At 35.2% G+C, this 24753-nt stretch overlaps 1 protein-coding gene across 4 annotated transcripts in view; it reads right to left on the reverse strand.

Moving 5' to 3' along the window:
* Positions 1-17181: 17181 nt before the first annotated feature.
* The window catches only part of TM9SF4 (transmembrane 9 superfamily protein member 4), a 141236-nt gene continuing 133664 nt past the window's right edge, over positions 17182-24753 (reverse strand). For all 4 annotated transcript variants that reach the window (XM_090373238.1, XM_090373235.1, XM_090373236.1 and 1 more), the window contains exons 17-18: positions 21583-21672; positions 17182-17625 (exon numbers count right to left, since the gene is read on the reverse strand). In XM_090373238.1, coding sequence (XP_090229364.1) covers positions 17476-17625; positions 21583-21672 — 240 coding nt within the window. In that variant the 3' untranslated portion in view covers positions 17182-17475. The remainder of the gene's footprint in view (positions 17626-21582; positions 21673-24753) is intronic.

Raw genomic sequence — 24753 nt, forward strand, 5'->3', positions numbered from 1 at the left:
ATGAGTGGGGGAATGTCGTGAGAAAGCACAATATGTACAAGTAAGGGAAAATAACTGGAGGTTACACTTTCAGCAGCAGTATAGTAAATGGTGATGGCAATTAAATATCTAACTTACTGATTTCTTAGGCCAGTCTTTTTGCTGATTAAAATCTCTAGTTATTTAAATGTAAAAGGAAGGTCAAATGGGTGTGAGATTAACATTCATTGTACATTGATTCCAATAATCCATTGCCATATTTTAGTTTTTATGTAAAAATAGCATTCTATAAATTAATGTTCTTTTGATAGTGTATGTGGGAAGATTTCTGAACATACAATGAAATGCAGCCTATACTGTGAGACCTTATTTACTTCTGTATGCACATATCATTTAAGAGTAAATTTATTTAATTTTTTTTTTTTTTACGTATGGGCTGGTGGCTAAAAAGACTTTTGGACCTTGTGGATGGATAACATCCAATGAAAGTTTTGGGGAACTCCATCCCTGAAACTGAAATCTAATTGTACATATTTCTTTCTTAATTTTGCAGTTGCCCAACACCAGTCTTCCTGATACATAGCCAAAATTCATAATCAGTATCAAGACTGCATATTTTTCTTCAGTTATTTTTAAAATTTTGAATACATAATATGAATAGCAAGCAAACCAAAGAATGAATATGGTTGAACAAGTATGAGTATTGATAAGTGCATTTTTCTAACCAATAAAAAATGTTTTTAACCAACAAAAAAAAAAAAAAAAAAAAAATTAATTTTTTTTAAAATTAATTTCAAAAAAATTCTGCTGCATTAGTTTATTCCTCTGGCTAAGTTGTCATTGCCAATATTTCTGCAGTGCCGTTCTTGAAAGCGGGGAAAAAAAAAAAAAAGCAAAAATTCATGTAAAAAAAAAACCAGCAATTGAGACCCAGTGTTTGAATCGGGACTCCATTGGTAGGTAACTAGAATAAGTGCATAAACTTACAACAGTACTCAAAAGATATTTTGTTTGCAACAGAACATTGCAGAAATGTTAGAATACAGAGATTTTGCAACTAAAAAAATTCCTTTGTGCTGTATTACTTTTGCTGGTATGACAAACATCTGCTGGTCAAAAACTGACATTTTTAATAACAGAAAAGCCAAAAGCAGAGTTCAATTTTTCTAAAAGTTTTAAAGACCATTTTGTATGAAAGAACAGACGAGTTTACTATTTCAATCTTACAGATAACAAAATGTATATTTACATATACTCATTACAGTTTATTATTTGCTGTGAAATTATTAGACCAATAGTAACAACATGTTTTAACTCACCAGATAAAATGTTATAAATTTAAATGTGAAGTTCAAAAAACATTTTTTTCCCTTTGAAGTATAAACCTTTGAGCATAGAAGTTTGTAGAAGAAATCCCTTTTTCAGAAATGTGTATATCATTCATTATTTTGGGATAGATAATTATTGGTTCCTGATTACTTCTTGATCTCATTTCCATCAAAAAACTAACATATATGATTCCGTTTTTTTTTTTTTTTTTTTTAAATATGTGGTCAACTAGTCACCCTAGTCAAAATCCGGTGGCCAGCAAATTGATTGTTTAAATCTCCTTTTCACTGTATATTATACTGTTACTTTTGTATGCAGATATGTTTCTTTCATGTTAACCATATTTCTATGACATTTTCAAGTTTTGAAAAATGTAATACTGTATATACATTTTGGCATCAGTTGTGGATGTATGTGATCAACACTGAACTTCTGGTGCCTTCATCTGAATTTGCTCACAATCAAAGTGCTATTTTTTGTGCATACCTTAAAATATAATAATTAAAACACAGCAAAACTGAGATATGATTTTTTTTTTTTTAATCAGTATTGATTCCATGTTAATAAGTGAAAAGAGAAAACTTATAAAACTTGCTGACTTTAAAGATGTCAGGATGACTTCTCTAAAGTTGGAAAGAGATGCCATTTTACTGTAGGTGCAATTATAATTTTTGTAGCTCTGAATTTTCTTCCTTTGTGTCTTAGGAATGTCTGGAGGAAATTGGAAATTATGGTGACTGTAGAGCAAAGACTATCACACAATGGTAGTGTTGGGAGGGGTATTACAAGGTTATTCAATTAAAATATAGTCCTGTTTGCATTTCAAAATTTTATTAAAAATGAAAACAGAATTGTGTTGGGTGTGTTTCCTGGATAGATGTGTACTTTGTTTAGTATATGCTGCAGTTCTGTAAAAAAAAAAAAAAAAAGTGTTCATCAATGACATGAATGCAGTTCTTTGTTTTGATTCAGTCTTATTTTGTAGAGGCCTGTTTGGATATTTGTTTATTTATTACAGTATGTCTTTTTACAATACAAAAATTATGTGGATGCAAGGTAATTTTTACATATTTTCTTCATGCATGGGGAAACCCTCATCTTATGCACTCCACTACTAAATGCAGTAGTGCCCCTCAAGTAGCGCTATTGCACTTAACCTGTCTTCTGTCAAATGAATAAAAAATATCTCACACTATCCAATGACACCATGTGCACCATTGCTCTAATTACCTTGTTATAGAGTTGACTTTTGAATGGATAACCTTGTATGAGCATTTCTTATGCAGTAAGCTTTTTTTTTTATGAAGAGCTATCAAAAAAATTCAGAATTGTAAATTTAGTTTGTAAATTATTTTTTTATATGGTGTATGCTGTTAATTTAAAACATGCAGTTTTTTCTTTTATATTACAACATTCTCTTAAGACCAAGATGTGTTATGTCTGAGATAGTCACTTCTACTCTTAAAGATTTTTTTTACACAGGAAGATAAAGCAGTCTTCAGTATAATTTTTTTTTTAACCACAACTGAATTTAGGAATCAGTCTTGCACCTGATGTTCATATTAGATTATACAAAAAAAAAAAAAAAATAGGTTCCTAAATCTAGTGCTGAATTTTGTAATTATAGAAAATATGTGAAGGTTTTGAAAGTGGCCCTAGTATTTATTTTATTTCTAGATTAGGAAATGCAAAGTCCTTGACTTATAGGTTGTCAATGCATGGAGATAACTGGAAACCAGTTATCACCATGCAAAGGCATTAAAGTAAGCAGTTGAAACTATTCTTTCCACTCAAAAAAAAAAAAAAAAAAAAAAAAAAATGCAGGGGAGGAAAAAGTGAATACAAAGCCCTCATCTCTCATATAATCAAAATCATTAACGCAATAATGAATCTATCAAATTGGATTTCATTGTAAGACGTTTTTCTTGTGAAAACCACCATCACCCTCCAATAAATTGGTATTATTTTAGTCAGATTTTTATTTGAGATTTTGATGTGGAATGAGTTCAATATCCAATAAAATGGCAAGGACAAATCAGAACTATGTCCCTTTAACAAGGAAGTTCTGTAAGAAAACAGTTGCTACAAATAAATTAGTTTTTAAAATATCTGTTTTAATGAAGTTTTAAAACAGTACATTTGAAGCAGTTTAATATTTTAAATACCCTGGCTTGTGTATATTATAAGAATTTTAAACTTTTGTAGAAGATACAGATTGATATTATGATGTATTTGCTGTTTTCTTAAAACTGTTAGTAATTATTTTTGTCCAGTTTAAAAATTTGATTGTTATAGTGAAATATTTGGTTACTTAATTGATCTTGTGTAGTGAGTGTAATTTCTTTACTTGCATCTCAACTTTAGTTTATATTGCAGAAATCAATGTACTTCTTTGCATCTCTGTTTGAGTTGTATGTAGATAGTGTAGATAATCATTGTGCCAAAACTGTTTCCTATGCATCTTACAGAAAACTGTGTGAGATTTTCTTGTAGAATAGAAATTACTAATGCATGAGAGAGAACATTCAATATGCTATGTGAAATCAGCAACATTGTGTTCTCTTTGAAGTAATTTTGGACTACTGAACTGGCATAGTGAATAGTTTTGGCTAATTTTCTTCTAACTGGCAGCTAGTATCTTTATAAGATATTTATAACTTGGGGAATCTTGTAAATTTTTTGGTGTTAGATTATCTTATGACGTGAGAAGTGTTTGTTAATGAGACTATGTATCAAGTATTTTATTGAAAGTCTCTGCCACAGTCTTTGTGTGTGTTATATACAACCTTTTTGTTACCATTTTTCAGATGTGAAACTGTTCAAATTTACTTGGAGTTGGAAATAAATATAGGAATCACCGATGTAGCGCATTTTCTTTTTCTAACACTCCATAAAAATATTTTTGATTTTATAACTGTTATACAAGTGTACCATATGTGAATATTCCTCAATTTTTTTTTTTTCTTTATCATGACTACTGTGTACTGTTAAAATACACCTTATTTTTCATACAAAAAATCAGTTAATTTCATTATCAATCACTGATTGTCCAAATATTGAAGTTGTTTGCCTCATTTTAATGTATAATTTGGGGAGATAAAAGAAAAAGCTGTTATGAAAACCTTTCTCACAAAAGATTCAAAGAGGCATATTCTATAATAAATATTAAAAAAAAAAACTAACTATTAACATGACTTAAGAAACTATACTTTATTTCTCTAAAGGGGTACTGGCCATTTTCTAATTATGAAAAACTGTTCTGTGATGCATCAGGTTTCTTTTTTTTTTTTTTTTTTTAATTTGGTTTCAATAGATTTGGTTTGACTCAGTGAATTAATTCAGAACTGGTAGAACTAGTTGTCATAAGCACCATTGGCAGAGAATTTTGCATGCTATCATACCTGTGAATTCTTGTACAGTTAGTGTTATGTTCTGAGATACTGCAGCAGTTGTAAAGAACACCTTTGGAACCTATATGACATACCCTCTTGTGTATTTATGCTTAACACTTAAACAGAATAAGGTGTTAAAATAATTCAATAGTAAGCTGGAATTGCTACAAAAACAGGAAGTGTACATAATGTTCTTTACAAGCTTATAAGATAGTTGGCTATTTGGGTTGTGTCTACTTCCTACACAGGAATGGCACCATCAGCAATCTAAATGATGGTAAGAATTTCATTGGCTTTTTTTTTTTTTTTAAACCAGAATATCACAAATGGACAAGATCCAGCAAATTTACAGGTCTGAGGAACTCATTTTTTGACTTTATCAATATTTGCATTTATTCATTAATAAACCTGTTTCAAACCAGTAGAATTATGTTAGAAAAAGATGTATACAGTTAATGGCCCTACATACCACAATACAGATATATAGGGTGTTGTAATTAAAAGGTATGTGGGTACTTTTAAGGTTCAGTAGATTTGTCATCTAGACTTTCTATTTATGCTGAAATTATGAATTTCATGTTACAGATGAGCCAATATTCTTTTGTTTCTAACTTTAAATATTACCTAATCAACTTTTTTTTTTCTTTTTTTTTTTGCCAGTGGGAAAGTTTTGATTCATTGATTTTGTCCAAACCATCATTGTATTTAGAATGTTTATTTGCATGATAGCTGACATTTATGAATGGTATACAGTTCAAGGTACAAAAAAAGGTATGTACACCTTAGTGAACACAACACAAGCAAATTTTTTTTTTTTTTTTTCAAATTGGTTATTTTTCTTTATTATTAATATTATGTTTACCAACACACAAGTTAGTGCAAATGCATCATTTTAGTACGCAGCCAACTACTAAAGTAGCTAAGAATTGGAATCATTGGATGAGAAGCCAATAAGCTTTGAAACTGTGCTGTCTGGATGGTGGTATCTGCCAAGAACAATAATCTTCTTTGTTGGTGAAGATTATTGTTCTCCATTACTTATTCGAGGTAGTACAATATGATGGCAACTCATGAAAGTATTCGTGATATGAGATATACTTAAATGATGCCAATTTTTAGCTACTTTAGTATGCATTTGCACTAACTTGTACGTCAGTTAACTTCTATGCAACCTGAGGCTTTAGTCATAAAATGCTTTTTTTTTTTAAGTTTTTTTACTTTAAACCTTGCCTGATCAACTGATTTTGTGTGAAACCATCATAAGCAGAATGTTTGTTTATTTGCATAAGTTTTTTTGACTTTTATGAATTGTATACACTTAAAGGTAAACTGGGTGAATGTAGCACAAGCAGAAAAGTTGTTTGTTTTACAATTACATCAGTGATATTTTAGAAAAAAAACTAATGGGGTACAGCTTCTCCATTGGTAAAAACAAAAATTGATTAAACAAAGCTTAGAAATCACAAAATTGAAATGTTTAGGGTTTCATTAAAAAATAAAAAGTATTAGAACCTATAGTACTTGGTTAACTCCAGGTTTGAAGACTGAGAAGATACTTGTTGACAGACTTGAATTTCTGTGAAGTGTAATTTTTGGAAATACATGTGAAGGAAAAGTTGACTCCATAAGTTTGGAGTTGGACAGCAAATGGATATTGACCGGTTGGAGCATGTGTTCAAACTGATTTGGAAGACATTTGAGGGGGGGGTGAGAATTATAGATGCAGTTAACCACATTAGTTCCCATTGAAATATCTATATAAAAGGCATACAGAAGAAACAATTTCTGTGTAAGAGAAAGTGGGGAAATTTTGTAAGAGACTGGGTCATTAATTAACTTCTCTTTGAATGGAGCCTAAAGTTTGAAATATTTTGAGGGTACTGCCTCAGATGTCAGAACAATATTCCATCGGTTGAGCAGATCTGTAAAGAGTTAGTAATTAGCAACTTTTTACAAAGTTATGCTGAGGGCAAGAAAGAAAACCCTGTTTTTGATGTAGAGGAAGCAGTATTTGTGATGTGCATATGCCAAGAGAGTAGAAGTCAGGGTAATCCCTAATAAAGATCTGATTTTGTCTAGAAATCAGTGTCATCAAAGATGGGACTGAGAAGGATTGAAGTTTTCTTCACCATATATTGGAGAATTACCTGGAGATGGGCAATTGAATATCCATTGCCAATTTGAGGAATTGGTGATGGATATTCAAGAAGTTTGAGCAAAGCAAGATTGCTCAAACTGGCAGATAATGTAGTGTACTATTATCAACAAAACTGTGGTTGGAAAGCAGTGAAAGAAGTTTATTAATATACAAGAGGGAAAAGAGTGAGAAAGAACTGAACCTTGGGGAACACCAACATTAGTAGACAAGTTAGTCAGAGAATAATCTGCCATAATCAGCAGCAATGTCAGAGAGAAAACTGGCTATCTTATTGCAAAAAACTGTGTGCACTCCATAAAGATGGCACTTTGAGTAGAAGACTTATGTTCAACACAATCAAAAGCCTTATATATGTCAAGATATGCATGCTTGAGTTACACCAAAATTTTAAATCAAATTTACATCATAACATAAGCCACTTATCACCAGTTGATTGAAACTGAGCGAATTCATATTGGCAATCTTTGATCAGATGGGCGGTTTGAAATTGTTTCAGAGTTGGCAGTTGACAGATTTCCCCATTACTATAGAAAAGTAGGAGAGTGTAATAGGATGATAATTGGAAGGGAGGAATTTGTCACCCTTTTTAAGAACTAGCTGGCTATAAGCAATTTCTACTCAGAAGGAAAAGCACCACTGGAATAAGATAGCTAAGAATTCATGTAAGGAAATCTACAGATACACCAGGACCTGTAGTTTTCTTGGCATTGATTGTTCAAAATTCCAGCATCCATCTGTTGGAAGACCACAGGAGAGGCATCAAGTGATTTACCATGATCCTGAATACAAGAGAAGAAAAGTAGGATGTTAGTAAGTCAGCTTTATCTTTAGAACCTCATAGTTCTGTTTTTTAGATGAAATACATCGATGAGCCAAAACATCATGACCAGCGAGTCATTATGCAAATCGAAGCAACTGCAGGTGAACTATGGCATGTGTACGGGTTGGGACACAGTATAAAAGACACCTGATACTGAGCTCCATTAATCAGTGTTACTCTTGTTCTTCAGATGGGAAAGGCAGTGGACTTAAGCAAGTTTGACAAAGGCCAAATTGTAATGGACAGACGACTGGGTCAGAACATCTGAAACGGCACAGCTGGTGGGGTGCTCATGGTCAGTACCTGTCGAAAGTGGTCTGAGGAGAGAAACCCACGACCAGAGTGCCCATGCTAACCATGGTTCACCGGAAACAGTGCCTACAATGGGCATGCGAGCATCAAAACTATACCTTGAGTGATTGGAAGAAGGCAGTATGGTCTGATGAATCATGTTTCCTGTTGCACCATGTAGACGGCCGGGTATGTGTACATTGTTTACCTGGGAAGTGATGCCGTTGGATGCACTGTGGGATGAAAACAAGCTGGTGCCGGCAGTGTCATGCTTTGGGCGATGTTCTGCTAGGATACCATGGGTCCAATCATCCATGTGCTGGGAACTCTGACGTCTAGCACCTACCTAAACGTCATTGCTGACTAGGTACACCCTTTCGTGGCAATGGTCTTCCCCTCTGGCGGTGCAGTCTTTCAGCAGGATAATGTGCCATGCCACATTGCCCAGATTGTTCGAGACTGGTTCGTAGAACACGAGGAAAACTTCCAGGTATTTCCCATTGCCTCCAAATTCCCCAGACATCAATCCCATCGAGCATCTTTGGTTTCTGTTGGAACAGCAACTTTGATCTGCAGCATCTCAACCATGGACCTTACAGGAGTTAAAGGATCTGCTGGTTACACGTTGGTACCAGATACCACAAGACACATTTAGAAATCGTGTAGTGTCCATGCCTTGCCAGGTATGAGCTGTTATGGCTGCATGTGGAGGACCAACATCATAATAGGTAAGTGGTCATAATGTTTTGGCTCATCAGTGTAGAACGATGAGGTTGTAGCAGGGGTGGGAGTATAGACAGACAAGTTGCAGCAAATAGCTTTGGCAAGAGCAGAATGCTTGACTACCATTTGGACAAAGTTTCTACTCTTAGTCTGTTCAAAGTAGCATAGCTTGATTAATAATTATTTTATAGTTGTTGAAAGTTTAGTTTAGGCAGGAAATGGAGCTGGAGATTTGGATACAAGCCAATCACAGTAGGCTACATACTTACTTTGAACAGCCTTAGTCCATTTATTAGAAAACCAAGTTTCAGATAAAGAATGAGATTACAGGGTGGAATGTGCAACAAAGGATTTTTTTTCCCTACAAGAATAATTTCACTCACACATGAACATACATACATTAGGATTGGAAGATTTAAATTGTGCAGATCATCCCTTTTACCATTCTTGTAATTCCAATTGATGTGAGGCTGAGAATGGCCATGAGAGAGAGGCTCCACTGTAGAAGAGACCAGCACAAATTTGTGATATGAGGTGCCTAGTTTACTATTAACATTGTGTATTTTGAAGGATTGTTAGTGAGAAAAAGATAGTGTTGGGTGTGTGGTTAGGACCATCTGATATTCCAATAATGTATAGTCATTAAGTGCAAATGATCAACATCTCATCCAGCTGAACATTAAAATCACTAAAGAAGATTACCTCACTTCATGAAGTTAGATTGGAGAAAGAATTTCAAGGAAAGTAAAAAAAAAAAAAAAAAAATCCAAGTAGAGTTTAGAGAATGCCGGCAACAGATAAACAAGGCTTATAAAATAAAGCATTTCCAAAATTACTGGAATTTTGGAATACATAATTTGTTTTTATCTTGTAATTTTGGAAACTCATCAATTATTATTATTAACTTTAAGAAGTCCACTGTATTGGCTTTTCTGTTGTTTTTTGTATTTTCACACTACCTTGCCTATGGTTTTAACACCTCATTTCTTCAAAGATAACAAAAAATACCTTTAATATAGATGGGTATTGGATTCAGCTGCTTTAGCATTCACCTACATGTAGCTTCCTTTCACAGCTATATATATCCTTTACCTGTTATTTTTCTCTGCAGAAAACAAATCACTAATGAACTGTGATACAAAAAATTATATTTGACTGTTTCTTTATATTTGCAAAAAAAAGTTGGTTTTATTTACTGAGCAAAATAAATTAGTAAAAGAACATTTATTTAAATTTATACAGCCCTGGGTTCCCCAAACAGACATTATGTAAGGGCCTAGATCTAAAGTGGAAATGGCATCCATGGTGAAACTATTGTGCTTTTGCTGGCTCTCACAACTCCTGCATATATTTTCTAAAATACTTTTTCATTAGCATCTCGACATGGTAATTTCAGTTAAGCAGATATATAGTTGCCAACATGACTTTTGAAACATCGATGATCAGGTAACTATAAGCAGGAGAACAACCAATTTTTTTGCCAAAATAGGCAAAAATCAGGAAAAACTTTTTTGGAAAACATGATTTTTTTTTTTTTTTTTTTTTAATGTCTGCAGTGCACTAGTACTAGAAGTTGTTTACCAATACATTGTGCTTTCAAGCATTAGCTTACCTAGGATTTTTCTGTCCACTGATTTCTGTTTGGATTGCCTGTTAAATATCAACTTATGATTGCTTCAAGGAAGATGGTATTGCAGACTTTGCTCTCTTCAGCTATGATAAGTCAGTTTTGTTAATAACAATGGCACCACTGTTTAGACCTGACTGTCAAGAGCATTTCCAAAGCTTCGCCAGAAAGAGGCCAACTCTTTTTTTTTCTCTGGCTGAATATTCTCCCATTGCTATGAGGAAAATGCAGAGTAACTCGGAGTAATTTGTTATATTCCAAATTTCCTTGTGCACTTGGCAGTTCCCTAACCAAAGACCACTTTCATAAATTTTTTCTTTAATTCTTTCATTATTATGAAAGAACTGATACTATATCATTATCTTCGGTATTTAGAAGTACTGGAAACTTTTTTTCGTTTTGTAAAATCAGTTCATTCCAATTTGGTTAAAAAAACTTGTTCTCTTAATAGCACTATTAGTTGACGAATTCTATCTCCAAGTACAATTGTGTTAAAGTTATGAGGGCTATTCAACAAAGAATAATCATAATTTTTTATGAACTGTGCTAGCCATTTCTGGTTGAGCTATGCAGTTGGCTCATGTGCATGGTGTGACTATGGTGGTCAGTCAAGTTTATGCTTGTTCAGTTTTGCCAATGTAACAATGGATGTGACACACAAGGAACCATAATGCTGCTTTCAAATTTTGTTTCCATCTCAAAAAAACCAGCTGAAGCGTATGAAGCTGATGGTGAATCTACACTTCCATATAGCACAGCTTGCAGGGTGGTTTAGAATGTTTAAAGATGGACATGATTAAATCAAAAAAAATCTGCCATCCTAGAGCTCCAACCACTGCTGTCACCACAAGCCATAAACACTGGTTCTGTAATCACAAGAGAATGTTGTCACATAATAGTAAGGCAACTGGCAGAGGTGTTGAGAATATTAGTAGGAAGCGCACACACAGTATTCTCCATGACCTTTTGCATATGACATGTTTGTGCACACTGGATTCCAAGACTATTCACCTGAGCAAAAGCACCATTTTTAACCAGAGTAAGCAACAAAGCTCTGTTTGGACGTCTGTCATCAGCAATGCCAAAAAAAGCAAACGTGGGTTCTGCAGGAGAGGTTATGGTTATTTTTATTTTTTTTTTTTTGCAATTCAAGGAATGGTTTACCAGCATGTTTGTACCACATCATACAACTGTTATGGGACCTTACTACAGAATTGTGCTACACACTTTGCGGGATCACACTTTTAGAAAATGACCACCACTGCATGCAGGTGGTCATTTGCTTGTTTATACTGTTATTGTTCATAAATTTTATTTACAAAGTTAAAGAAGCTACAAGGAAATTGTTTCCAGACATCAGAGGTAATTCTCAAACATGTCAAAAAAAATGGCTTCCACCATGCTTTTCAAGAATGGCAGAAATGGTGGAGTAAGTGTATTTCATTAAATGGGAACTATGAAAAGGACCACCAAAATATGAATGATTAATAAAGGTAGGTTTTTTAAAAAAAAATTAATTTGATCAATCTTTATTGAACAGCCCTCGTAAATGATATTTAACTTAATGCTTCCAAAAACAGAGCAGGACAGAGAAGAAAAATGCATGGGATGCATATAAATCATCAGAAGACACAGAAGCCTATGGTAGATATAAGCTGGTCTGCAATCAAGTCCCAAAGGGGGTTAGGCAAGTGGAGGCTGATGCTGAGAAATCCTTGGCAGAGGAGGAAAAGAAAGACTTCTTTACTTATGTAAACTCTAGAAATAAGGGAATCAATCAGATTGGTCCACTTGATATTGATGGTTCAACTGTTGATGATCCTGCTCAGATAGTTGACAAACTAAATGAGTATTTTGCATTTACATTCACACATGAGGAATTGTGTAAGGAAGGCGAGGACAGAAGTTTACTAAACTCTAACGGAGCTAAATGATTTTGCAATAATGGAGAGCAAAGTGGAGGAGAAATTGAAGTTAAACATAAAAAAGAAGTCACCTGGGGTGGATGGAATCTATCCAGTTATATTGAAGGAGGCAGTGAGGGAAGTAAGCATACCCTTAGCCATAATTATGAGAGCATCCTTAAATTCAGGAGAGGTCCCCATGGACTGGAGATGTGCAAATGTTTCACCAAGGGAGTTCAAAGGGTGACAAATAATTATAGACCTGTTAGTTTAACTTCTGTTTTGGGGAAAATAATGGAGTCACTGGTTAAAAGTGTTGCAGAATCATCTAGACAGGATTGCAGTAATAGTTCAGACAGCATGGGTTTGTTAAGGGGAGGATCTTGTCTGATCAATTTGATTGGATACTACAATGTGGTCACAAAGGAACTGGATGCAAAAAATAATTTTGATATCATATACTTTGATTTCAGGAAAGCTTTAGCTACTGTTGCACATGGAAGACTACTGTACAAATTGCAGCAATATGGCATTAAGGGAAAGTTGCTACAATGGATAAAGGGATGGTTGAGGGGAGATGACAGAGTGGTAATAAATGGACACTGCTCTTCGGTGCTGGGCCTATTTTTGTTTTGTGTATTTATCAATGAAGGTATATCAGGCTTAATGTCCAAATTTGCGGATGATACAAAGGTTGGCAGGGTTGTTAATGATAGTAAAGACAGTATGCTACTGCAACAAGACCCAGAAAGGTTAGGCAGACGGGTTGAGAAGTGGCAACTGAAGTTTAAATTTCACAAATGCAAAGTACTGCATATGGGTAGCAGTAACCCAAGAGAAACATACCAACTGTGTGGTACTACATTCAGAGAAGTGGAGAATGAAAAAAACCTGGGGGTAATTGTGCAGTCAGATAAGAAGTTCTTTGACAGTGCAGACGAGCTGCCACAGCAGGTCATGAAGTATTGTCAATGGTATGTAGGAATTTTGCTAGCAGAGACAAGGTGGTGATTATCCCCTTGTATAAGACAATGGTCAAGACCACACTTTCCTAAAATGAGGCCTCCAGACCTGCATACAGGTCTGGAGGGCTCATTTTAGGAAGGATGTAGAGTTGCTAGAAAGAGTACAAAGAAGGGCAAAAAGATTGGTGAGAAGAACAAGGAGTGCTCTTACCAAGAAAGGCTTAAATTCTGCAAGTTGCAGCATCTGGAGACTAGGCACCTGCAAGGTGATCTGAGGTTTATAAGGCCTTGAATGGTTTGGCAGGCTCAGTGCTGATGGGATTCTTTTGCTTGCTCAGATTACAAACCTGAGGGGGCATAAGTTCAAACTGAGGAAAGACAGTTGCAGAAGTTTGCCTTTAGCCAGCAGGTAGTTGATAGCTTAAATAAATTTAAGGCTGAACTAGACAAACATTTGGCATGGGTGAAATGGGAAGGGGGTTTTTTTTTTTTTTTAGCTGATGCTGTATAAGCTTGCTTTCTTGCATCACACATCATCTGTGATTCTGTTTGGGGCTAGCAAGCTTTTGACTGCTGTAGTACAGTTTTTTTTTTTTTTTTTAAGTCCAGCCAGCCTGTTGTTTTCCTTTCTACCCTTGTACAGTCAACTAACCTGCAAGAAATATTCAAGTAGTGCCAATTTTATCCGGTTCTACTGTATTACAATAATTAACATTTTGAGACGGGGCCTTTTACGGCAAATAATTTCACAGGTGCTGTTTTCTAGTTCTGATATTTTTCATAGAAATTTGTTGTTAAAGTTATATAATTTGAAATGGATCACAATGGCAGGATCAGTTAGTAATTAATGAAAAAAAAATAATTTTGGGTAATGCAGTTCATTAATGATTTTTGCATCATATTAGCAGCATTTGGTACAATTTTTGTGGCAGTTGGCCACTTCTTTTATAGATGTATGTAGGTGATTTCTTTGTATTGGATGAATTCGTAATAGAATATTTTTTTAATAGAGGTACACGATTATTTTTATCAATGGAAACAATGTTTGAAAAATGGTAACAACATTGACATGTTAAACATGTATTACTAAAGTCAAGCATTTTGCATGTTAAATGAACTATATGTGCATTTGTTGATTAAATAAATATTTTGTTTTCAGTTAATTTTAATGGTATATAAATATAATTTTAAATTTATCGTTTTACATCTAATAATGAATAAAATGGTTGAAAAGTAAAAGAAGAGCAGGTACAAGAAAATGAACAGGTAACAGCAGATAGTGTTTTAGGTGTATCAATTCCCAAATCAAATGATTAGCATGGTCTAGGTCGGAGGTCCTCAAACTTTTATACCTTGAGCCCCCCCCCCCCCCAAAGTTCTAAAACAAGTGCAAATAAACAGATTTGACCAAAAATTTGTCTATAAGTATATGCTCACTATGTATTTCTGTCACAACCAATAAACTCATTAAATAACTTTATTAAAACAAATAAAATAAAATGTAAGACTGATGTAAATTAGAGAAAACTGTAGCTTTCGGGGCAAGGTGTCCCCCTTCTTCAGCTGAATAGTGAATGGTGGCATATACATTACATGGAATAATAATAATATTAGTCGACTGGGCATGATGATGAATCATGCATTTTGCACCAGTAAAGCGGGACCACCTAGACGAGACGAATGGCGAGTACATTACATAAAATAGAAGTCACTGACCAAGATCAGATGTCTGGTGGTGATAATGCAAAACCACGAATGCCAGCACTCATCACACTTAATTCCATGTAACTGTGTTGCCTGGAGGCAACACCAGGGTACCTGCCTGCCCACCCACCGATAATAGGCCAACAAGCCTTGAAATGGTGAGGTCTGTGGTGGCCCAGACGGCACCAGTTACTTATTCGAGGTAGTGCTACACATGGTAACTCGTGAAGGTAGTCACAATATGAGATACAATTAAATTGATTGTAGTTTTTCTTTTATGAGTTATCTATGGTGTAACTACACCAGTATTTTATAGTACATTTTAAGCTCATATCGTAATATGCCTTGTGCATTTATATTTTAATGTAGTTTCAGTTTTTATGTGCTACACTTAATGTATACTGTACATCGAGTTGGCTTTGCATTAGCAACATTTCTTTCCCCCCCCCCTCAATTGTGTAGGAATGGTTAAGGTGAGTTTTTGAGCATCTGCAAGAAAGAATGGGTTGGCATCAAGATCTTTCTGCCTTTGAATGTGAAATGATCGGAGAAGGGTGCACATCTGCCAGTATCTCAACAATAGCCAAAATAGTATGTGTTCCTGTGCTGTGGTATCATGAGTCTACTGGCTTAACAGCCAAACATTACATGTGGGGCAGCCACATATGGTCAATGCTCATGGTGAGCATTGTGTGTCGTTTCATCCCATAACACATAGGGGACCCAGATAACCACTCAGTACAATGCAGGACTAGCAAGGCACTGTGTTGACAGTTGTCAAAAACCCATGCTTACTTGCGGCACAAGAAACTGCACCTTGCATAGGTATTGTCAGCATGCAGAAATCTGTCACCTGGTCTAGTGTGTGAATCTGCATTTGGAGAAAGCAACATGGTACCTGAATGCACTGCTGGTGTTATGGTTTGGGGACTATTTTTGTGGCATGCTCTGGGTCTTCTGATCACCATTATTCAACAGCTCAAGGGGAACACCTACTTTTCTATCATTACCAACCAAGTACTTTCACGACGACAATGCATCTATTAACAGGACAACATGTGCCACAAGGCCTGGCAGTTTGCTAACTGGTTTCAGGAATGTGAAAATGAATTCTCCATCCTCCCAACTCACCTCAACCTATACTTTTGCACACACTTTTAGTATTAACTTGTTAATCTGGCTTTAAGAATGCTTGTAATCAGAAATTGGTTAAATTTAAGATGTATGGCATTTGAAGTTTTTCTAATGAGGTATAAAAATACTTGAATAAACAGGAATAATAATGCTCTTTGACCCACATAGTTCAAGATTTATTATAGAAATGCTTTCTTTGTACATTCTTAATTTTCTTTTCAGTTTTCTCAAGATGACAAATTTTTACTGACTAAGGAAATAACCTGTTCTGGGGCATTCTATAGAGATAAAGAAAATTAATGCACTTATTGATCATCCACTTCCAACAAATACTTTTTTTTTTTTTTTTTTTGTATATAAGAATGCACAGCTTTCTGTTAATTTAAGAACAATGATCTAGTGGCAATCATGAAATGCTGGGCACCAAAGTAGAGCATAGATATGCTTAGATGCACTTCTACATTGCAGCTTTCTTGAACACTTATATTAATAAAAGAATATCTTAAGACTACATTTATTTTCTCAAGATATGTCACGTAAAGAAATAGTTCTAGCATAAATTGCATAACACGTAAATCAAACATTAACTGAATGGCATATGGGATACTAATTGTCACCTTAACTGGTTAAAATTTCCTATTATGGAAGAAACCAAAATGAAAGCACATTTACACAAATTAATTTTTGTTTTTTAATTACTACTCTAATTTATAATACTAAAACAATAATTACACATTATCCACTACACTATTTTCAGGATACAGAAATGTTTACTCTTTATGGGGGGGGAAAAAAAAAAAAAAACCCTCCATTTCTATATTGTAACACAGAAATTATAAACCAGACCACAACCGAGCCAAAGAATATCCATATTAAATTTAAATGTGCAATTCTAGGATGCCTTACTCTAATATAAAAATTTTAGATAATTAAGTTACACATCTCTTAGGAATTTTGTCCATATAGGGCTGCACATAATATTGCTAACCTCATAAAAGTTTAGATAACCCAACTAATTACAGTCAGTCAAGATGAAAATAAGTATACACTATAAATAAATACAAATGAAACTGATTAAACAATGTTACATCGTGATTGTGCCAATATGTTGCACCTGTCAAAAAAAAAAAAAAAAAAGTAAAACACAATGGCACATCATTCCCAAAGGAGCACCTAAATTTACATTGCTTAATTAAAAAACGGTGCAAAAATATTATTACAGTGACTAAATTAAAAAAAAGTGCTGTAACACATAAGAACTTCTGCCAGTAAAAAATCACGTCCGACGTTCTTGAGTTCAGTGTTCACCAGCATTGCTTTGCTTTTCCTAGTATTAAGAACTCATGATGAGGCAAGAATCCACATTGTGGAATGCAGTCATCAGTATAACACTTGGTTGGGGAATTCTCTGCCTTATGACTTGTTTGAAGAAATTAATGGTCCTAAGTATCAGTCAATCTTAACAGCAGCATATATTTTTCGCACAAAGAAATATGCTGCATAGAATCCAATGGTACCAGTTAACAGCCAGAAAGTGATAACCATCAATGCTGTGTAGCCAAAATACAATAGTGTTGGTATGAACTCTGTTATTTCAAGCTAGTCGAGAAGAAACAAACAAAAAAAAAAGAAAAAATTAATGTTTTGTGCAGCATAAATTTCATAAATTTTTGAAAGAGTAATTAGCATTTACTAAAGTGATTAATATTATTTTTATAAATAATATAAAATGTGTGCAGTATTTCTTGGCGTTCTTTAGGCTTTCTGTGACAAAACTCTGCTATAATAACTTTGCACTATCAAATTCATTGGTTACATTGATGGCATGGGTTGTATCAAGCCTTTGTTCGCTGTAGTCTATAGAAATTGTAACAGCTATCATCTTGTTTCTTTTACAGTGGTACATTTCTATTCACTGTAGAAAGGACAGCCTCAAGGTGTGCTAGCTATTTTTACCAGCTCCAGCAATTCTTTGAAACCTTTCCTTGGGTGCGGTTGGTTATATATTGCAAACCATATCTGCATTTTCCATATGACTGTTAGTTGCAAAAAATTTACATGGTGTCTGTTTACCTCTCACCAGGTGCTGTATTTAATTTTTTTTTTTTTTTTTTTTTTTTTGTTTCATTAGTACAAAATACTTTTACAATAATCTCAACAAGAAAACTTTACAATAACCTCCTGTTCATTGTAAAGCAATGACTTAATTTTTTCAACTTCGGAAAAAGAAAAAAAAAGTCAAAAGTAAGGATTATGAGAATACAATAGTACAGTGGATTCCGGTTATTTGGGCCACCGGTTAATCGGGGCGCAGTTTATTTGGGGCACCGTTTATTTGGGGCGAATCTTAAAAAATAGAACCCAATCGAGAAAACAGCCAGGGTTTACTTCGCTTAATTGGGACAACGTGCAGTCGTTTAATCGGGGCAGGAGATCACAGCACTGGAGATTACCCTACGATTGTCTCCGACCGTACCACATGGTTTGGTTGGATTTCTGGGGGTCACAACCATAAAACAATTAGTCATCTGTTTCTTGGGCTTTTCTGTTAGTGTAATCTATCATAAATGGATAGTAAACTCGATCTTATTGAATCTGCGATAATACCAAAAGCTGGAATTCTGTGGGTAATTATAGTGAAATGTGTTTACACTTCTACTCCGTTCTCACTTGCATGTATCATGTTACTTGAAATTTGTGTGTGCTGTGTTCTTTGTTATTGATTGCTTATCTTTTTACTGTTTTAAATTTTAACCCTCGCCCAACAAATGTCAGCGAACAGAAATGTCAACTAGTTAATTAGTATGTACATATTAATTAGTATGTACACGTATATTCTTCCGATTATCACCTATCATTTAATTTTTTTAATTGGCAAGGTAACAAAGGGTAAATTTGTGCTTAATATTTCTTTACTTTTATAGCCTCTGGATAAGATTCCTCCTATTTTTCGCTAATTAGAATCGCTGTTTAATAGAATTAAAATTCAATTCACAAACGTGATCACAATCACCGGTGCTTACTACACGTCGTATAGTGAACGGTACTTTACTATGGTGAGTCCATCATAACGTGATTTGATTGTACAGTGAACTAATTGTAAAGCGAGGGTCCGTTGTTTTCTTAAAACTTTTTTTAATGTGAAACTTCGGATAATTGGGGCAGCCGCTTAATCGGGCCAAAATGCACTAGTCCCAATGTGTCCCAAATAACCAGAATCAACTGTATTATGTTTAGCAAGAGCTCGTTGCATGAGAAATTAGCAGTCTGCAGATCTGTTGTCTTCCAATTACAGTGGCACCCTGAGGAACGAATTCATGGTAAAAAAAAAAAAAAAAAAAAACACACAGAACATTGCTTTCCCTTTCACTCTACTTACCAAAATATTTTTTGTTTGCAGAAAATGAGGTGATTTCCATAATTTGTGCTTTGTTTGTGGGTTGTAGAGAAAACAGTTCCTGTAATGATGGACTCTTAAGAACAATGGATCATATCAAATGCCATTATGAGATAAAATTATCTGCTCAATGCACTGATTTTTGATAAGCAACTGAGGCACCACATGCCAAACAACCCAATGTGTATTTAAATCATCACTTAAATTTCCATGACAAACGATATGAGATATGCTTAAAGCACTGCAAGTTTACCAACAGTCACAATGTACTTCTGATGCACGATTGCAAGTTGTTTTAATTTTTTCAGGCATACAAAGATGTAAACCTAATGCATCGTTTCCAATATTTCAGAAGCAGATATCTGTAAATATTGAAAAAAAATTTGATGTTTGCAGTGTTTCAAATTTGACATTTTTCACACTAAAATCATAATAAAATAAATGAATTGCAAATGCACACAGTAATGAAATTTGCACTCAATGATTAATGAAATATGTGTAGATGCAGACTGGAATTTGCAGTTTAACAACATCAAATTGCATTGCATTTACTGAATGCACAGCCAGTCCAGGAATTTCTTGACTTCTACTTTTCTCATTTACAGAAGGTATCAATTCAGCTGCCATTTAAATTTTACCAGACTGTAAACTTGAGAAGGCAATTTATTTAATGGTCATCAACATACTGTTGAAGTGTAACCTTTCTAAGGTTCAGAATTGTTAGCCTTCTCAAATGATTTGTATGAGGGCTGTTTGATAAAGAATGATCATAATTTTTCACGAACAACTATGCTCTTTACTATTTCTGCTTGAGCTGCGGTATTTAAAACCACACCAAGCTGCACCACATAGCAACTGTGCAGTTGACTCATGCATGGTGTGACCTTGTCAGACAGTCAAATTTATGCCTGTTCAGTTTTGCCTATGTAATAATGGACATGACATGTGAGGAACAGCATGTTGCCCTCAACTTCTGTCCGAAACGTCTCAAGAAAACATCAACCGAAGTATATGAAATGGTAAAAGAAGCTTATGGTGGATTTACACTTCCATATAGCACAGCTCGCAGGGTGAAACCATAATCATTGGTTCTGTAATCATGAAAGAAAATTGTCATATAACAGTAAGGCAACTGGTATTCTCCACAATTTGCACGATATGTCTGTATATGCTGGGTTCCAGGACTACTCACACATGAGCAACAGGAAGTCTGCACAGAGGTTTGTCAGGAGCTGCAACAGATGGTTACTGAATGTGGTGAGGTTCTGCACAAGGTGATAACAGCAGATGAGATATGGCTTCATCATTTCGACCCAGAGAGTAAGAAACAAAGCTCTGTTTGGAAGTCTGTTACTTCCAATACCAAAAAAAAAGCAAGCTTTGTAGCTTCTGCAGGAAAGGTTATGGCCATCTCTTTTTTTGATATTCAAGGAATGGTTTACCAACATGTTGCCACGTTATGACCATTACGGGACCTTACTACAGAACTGTACGGAACACATTGCAGGACAACATTTGCATGCAGGCAGGTGGATGCTGTATCGTGACAATGTGAGACCTCACACTGTACATACTGTTATTGGATACTTAGCCAGCATTAATGTCAAGTGTGTTTCTCATCTCCCTACAGCCCTGACCTTGCACCTTGCAATTTTTTTTTTTTTTTTTTTTTTTAAATTTCCAAAGAGGGAGCTGCAAGAAACAAGTTTCCAGTCATCAGAAGTTGTAAAGATGTATAGGCAACTCAGAAACAGAATGGATGTACAGAAGTTTGCTTTTAGCCAGCAGGTGGTCAATTACTGGAACAAACTTCCATCTGTTGTGAAAGTTGATAATTGGAGGGGATGGATAAGCGAAAATGGCTTCCACCATGTTAACAGTCCATTTTTCATGTATAAATGTTGGTCTACTAACTGCTGTGGTACCGGGCCCTGCTCTTATGTGGTGACAGTGCAAGGTAACTGTAGCAGCAGATGCCACACCTGAAATTACAGCTGTGGGTGTCCTAATGTAAAGCTATCTCAGTGTATCTCTAAAAATTAGTGTCTCAAAGAGTCAGTGGATGCTACAAGGCACATGTAATAATAGTAGAAATTATTCTTACTGTACATGAATTTCCCTCCCTTCCCCCAAAAACCACTAACTTGTAGTGTACTTACTTTTGTAATGAAATAGAAGACAGAATAGGCAAAAACATATACTGCTGAACCTCCTGACACTACAAATGACCTCCACCACCAATGATAATCCTGGTAAAAAAAACAAACAGAAGTAATAAATATATAGACAAAAGTGGATTCTTTAACCAATAAGCTATATAATACAAAATAAACCAATCATACATATTAGAGTGTCTCTGACTTAAGAAATCTTGTCGGCATTCACTTTAAATACGCGACAAACTTAATAACTGCAGCAATAATTTTTATATTCTGATAATGTTTTTTCACACATACATTATCAGAATAGAAAATTGTATTCCAAATGAAATATTTAATACATTTTTTGATCAGTGTGTGTACCCAAATTAAATTGTGTCTTTTTAGAATATTCCAGAAAAGTTTTAAATTTAAATAGAATATTCCAAATTAAAGTTTTAAATTTTAAAAAAAATTTCAAATTTGGATTCATCCATCCACAGCATGTTTTTTCACTCTTCAACTTTCCAGTGTTGATGACAATTGAGTTAGCAGATTTATAACTTTTCGACCTTCATATATTTAAGCAGCTCCATGTTAATTCCACCTGGGCCTGGTGCTTATCCATTTTTTGCCATTTTTTTATACCCAAGTTAACCTAAGTTAACCGAGTTTGGGTTCGAGAGTAACCTATGCGGCCGCAGCTATTTTGCAGAAGAGAAGTTTTTTCTGATTTATTTTTTGTTTTATTAGCTTAAATTGGCATATTTACTTATTTTCTAGAGTAGTTTTATATTCCTAGTTACGATACTTAGTTTAAAGTTTAACTTGAAAGAGATTTTGTGGGTATTACTTAGTATCGGTAACGGTATCAAATCCACGTGTTACAAATTGCAGCTCCGTTGAACGAGAGGTTTTTAACCGTATTTAGCCGATTTATTAACCAATTGTTATATCAAATTATTATCTGTAAGTAGCTATAGATCTAGTCAGGATCCTTAGTTTATTCTAAATTGAGACAGCGAGATTTGGAAGTTAATCAATACTTAAGAGTCCGTAGAACTACCGTTCGTAATTACCGCCATTGTAACACGATACAGCATATCCGGAAGTCGATAGCATTAGCTTGTATAGTATAGTGCATAATATAATATTGTCAATTAATCAGTAAATCTATTAATCTTGTTAAACTTCATTGTCAATTAAATTGTACTTTTAACTACATATATATATATAACGACTTAGAGTACAAACGTAACAAATAATTAATACATAACTTGATACGGAAGTTATATAAAGGGAACTCATAGATAACACTCGATACTGAAAAATAAATATAGCGTTATAACTGTGTTAGGATACAAGTTTAAGGTTTTAATTTTGTTCTGAAATTGTAATTTTATTGACAGTAAATCGAAATCATGACTCAGACCAGAGCAGCAAAGCAAAAGGCTCAAGCTAATGGAAGTGCTGTGGCTCAGAGCAGAACTGAGGGGGGCAGTTGTCCTCTGACTCACAGCCTTATAAAATGCACTGTTTGCAGAGCAATCGGGTACGGAACATGATACTGCCATGGGGGATGTCTTTGTGTGTGCGCGATGCAAGGAGTGTATCGATATCAGGCAACAACTCGGCGTTCTTGTGGGCCTATATGAGAGCTTGAAGGACAGGGTGGATGCCCTCGAAGAAACTAAATTGAGGGGCCCATCAAGCTCTCAGCTGCCCACATCAACGCCAGAGCTTGCACTTGGGCATCGCGTGACACAGAGGCAGCCCCCAAGGCAGAATGCGCTGGTCCCACAGGAACTAGTAGTTGTTGGTGACTTTATTGTCAGGGAAACGGGGAACAAGCTTTGTAAAAAGGATAGGTGGAACAGGACCAGGGTATGTCTGCCAGGGGCAAAGGTTGATGACATTGTAGAGCGGATATCATCTTTTAAGGGCACAAAAGGTGATATAGTTGTACATGTCGGCACTAATGATATTAAGAGTAGGAGACCAGCGGAATTACTTAACAAGTACAGGTCACTGTTGAAAAAAAAGCCGTGAAGTAGGGTTGAATTTGAAAGTGTCTGCAATTCTGCCCAGACACGATAGGAGGGAGTATATGATGAGAGCCTTGTCGATCAATTCGGCCCTGGAAAGATTGTGCAAGGCTCAAGGGGTAGAATTTTTTTCAGCCTGGACTGTACTTGTTAACAGGAGAGATTGCTTCTACAGGGATGGAATACACTTAAATAGAAAGGGTGCAAGAATATTTGCTGATGCTATTGAGGCAATGTTAGGTGGGTCGGAAAACTGCTAGCTTGGGGGGAGACAAAGACTAATAGATTAACAGTAGCCACTGGCATAAGTGAAAGTTATTCTTGCACTGCTTCTATTGGAATGAGCAGAAGCCTGAAAAACAAGATGCAGGATATTTCAGAGACTGCTGGAAGTCATTGCGGTACAAGTAAACACATGGGTTGTGTTAGGGTAGCTAAGAATAGAAACAGGTGCATGTATACTTGCGTGTACACCAATGCTAGGAGTTTAGTAAATAAATTTGATGAATTTGAGGTATTGCTCAAAACATCAAAGGCAGATATTGTTGGGATATCAGAGACGTGGTGTCACACAGATATAAGGAATGCAGAACTGGAATTTGGGGAGTACAACGTCTACAGAATGGATAGACAGGATAGGAAGGGAGGAGGGGTTATGCTATTAGTTAAGAAACACATAAAATCCAAGGAAGTGAAGCCAGTCAACATCGATGGACAGGGCAGTGTCGAGTCAGTTTGGTGTGACATAAGCATAGGTAAATCAAAATTGAGAGTAGGAGTGTGCTATAGGCCTAATGACTCTGATGAGTATAATAAGAAACTGTACAGGGAAATAGAATGGGCCAGTAAATCAGGGAGTCTTATAATGGGGGATTTTAATTTCCCAGATATTGACTGGAATTTGTGGGTTGGTCACTCACACACTAGCAAGGCTTTTGTGGATTTATTGGATGATTGTTTTCTACACCAGCATGTTCGGGAGGCAACTAGAGGGAGTAATACTCTTGATCTGATTATCAGTAGTGATTCTTCATGCATTAAGAATCTGCAGATAAAGGAACCACTAGGTGGCAGTGATCACAGTGTGCTGAAGTGGGATTTACTCAAGGAGGTAACTACCATCAGAGGTAAAGGGAAGGGTTTTTGC

Source organism: Mastigoproctus giganteus, chromosome 5, assembly GCF_048544385.1.
Source record: "Mastigoproctus giganteus isolate SK-2022 chromosome 5, ASM4854438v1, whole genome shotgun sequence".
NCBI classification, from domain to species: domain Eukaryota; kingdom Metazoa; phylum Arthropoda; class Arachnida; order Uropygi; family Thelyphonidae; genus Mastigoproctus; species Mastigoproctus giganteus.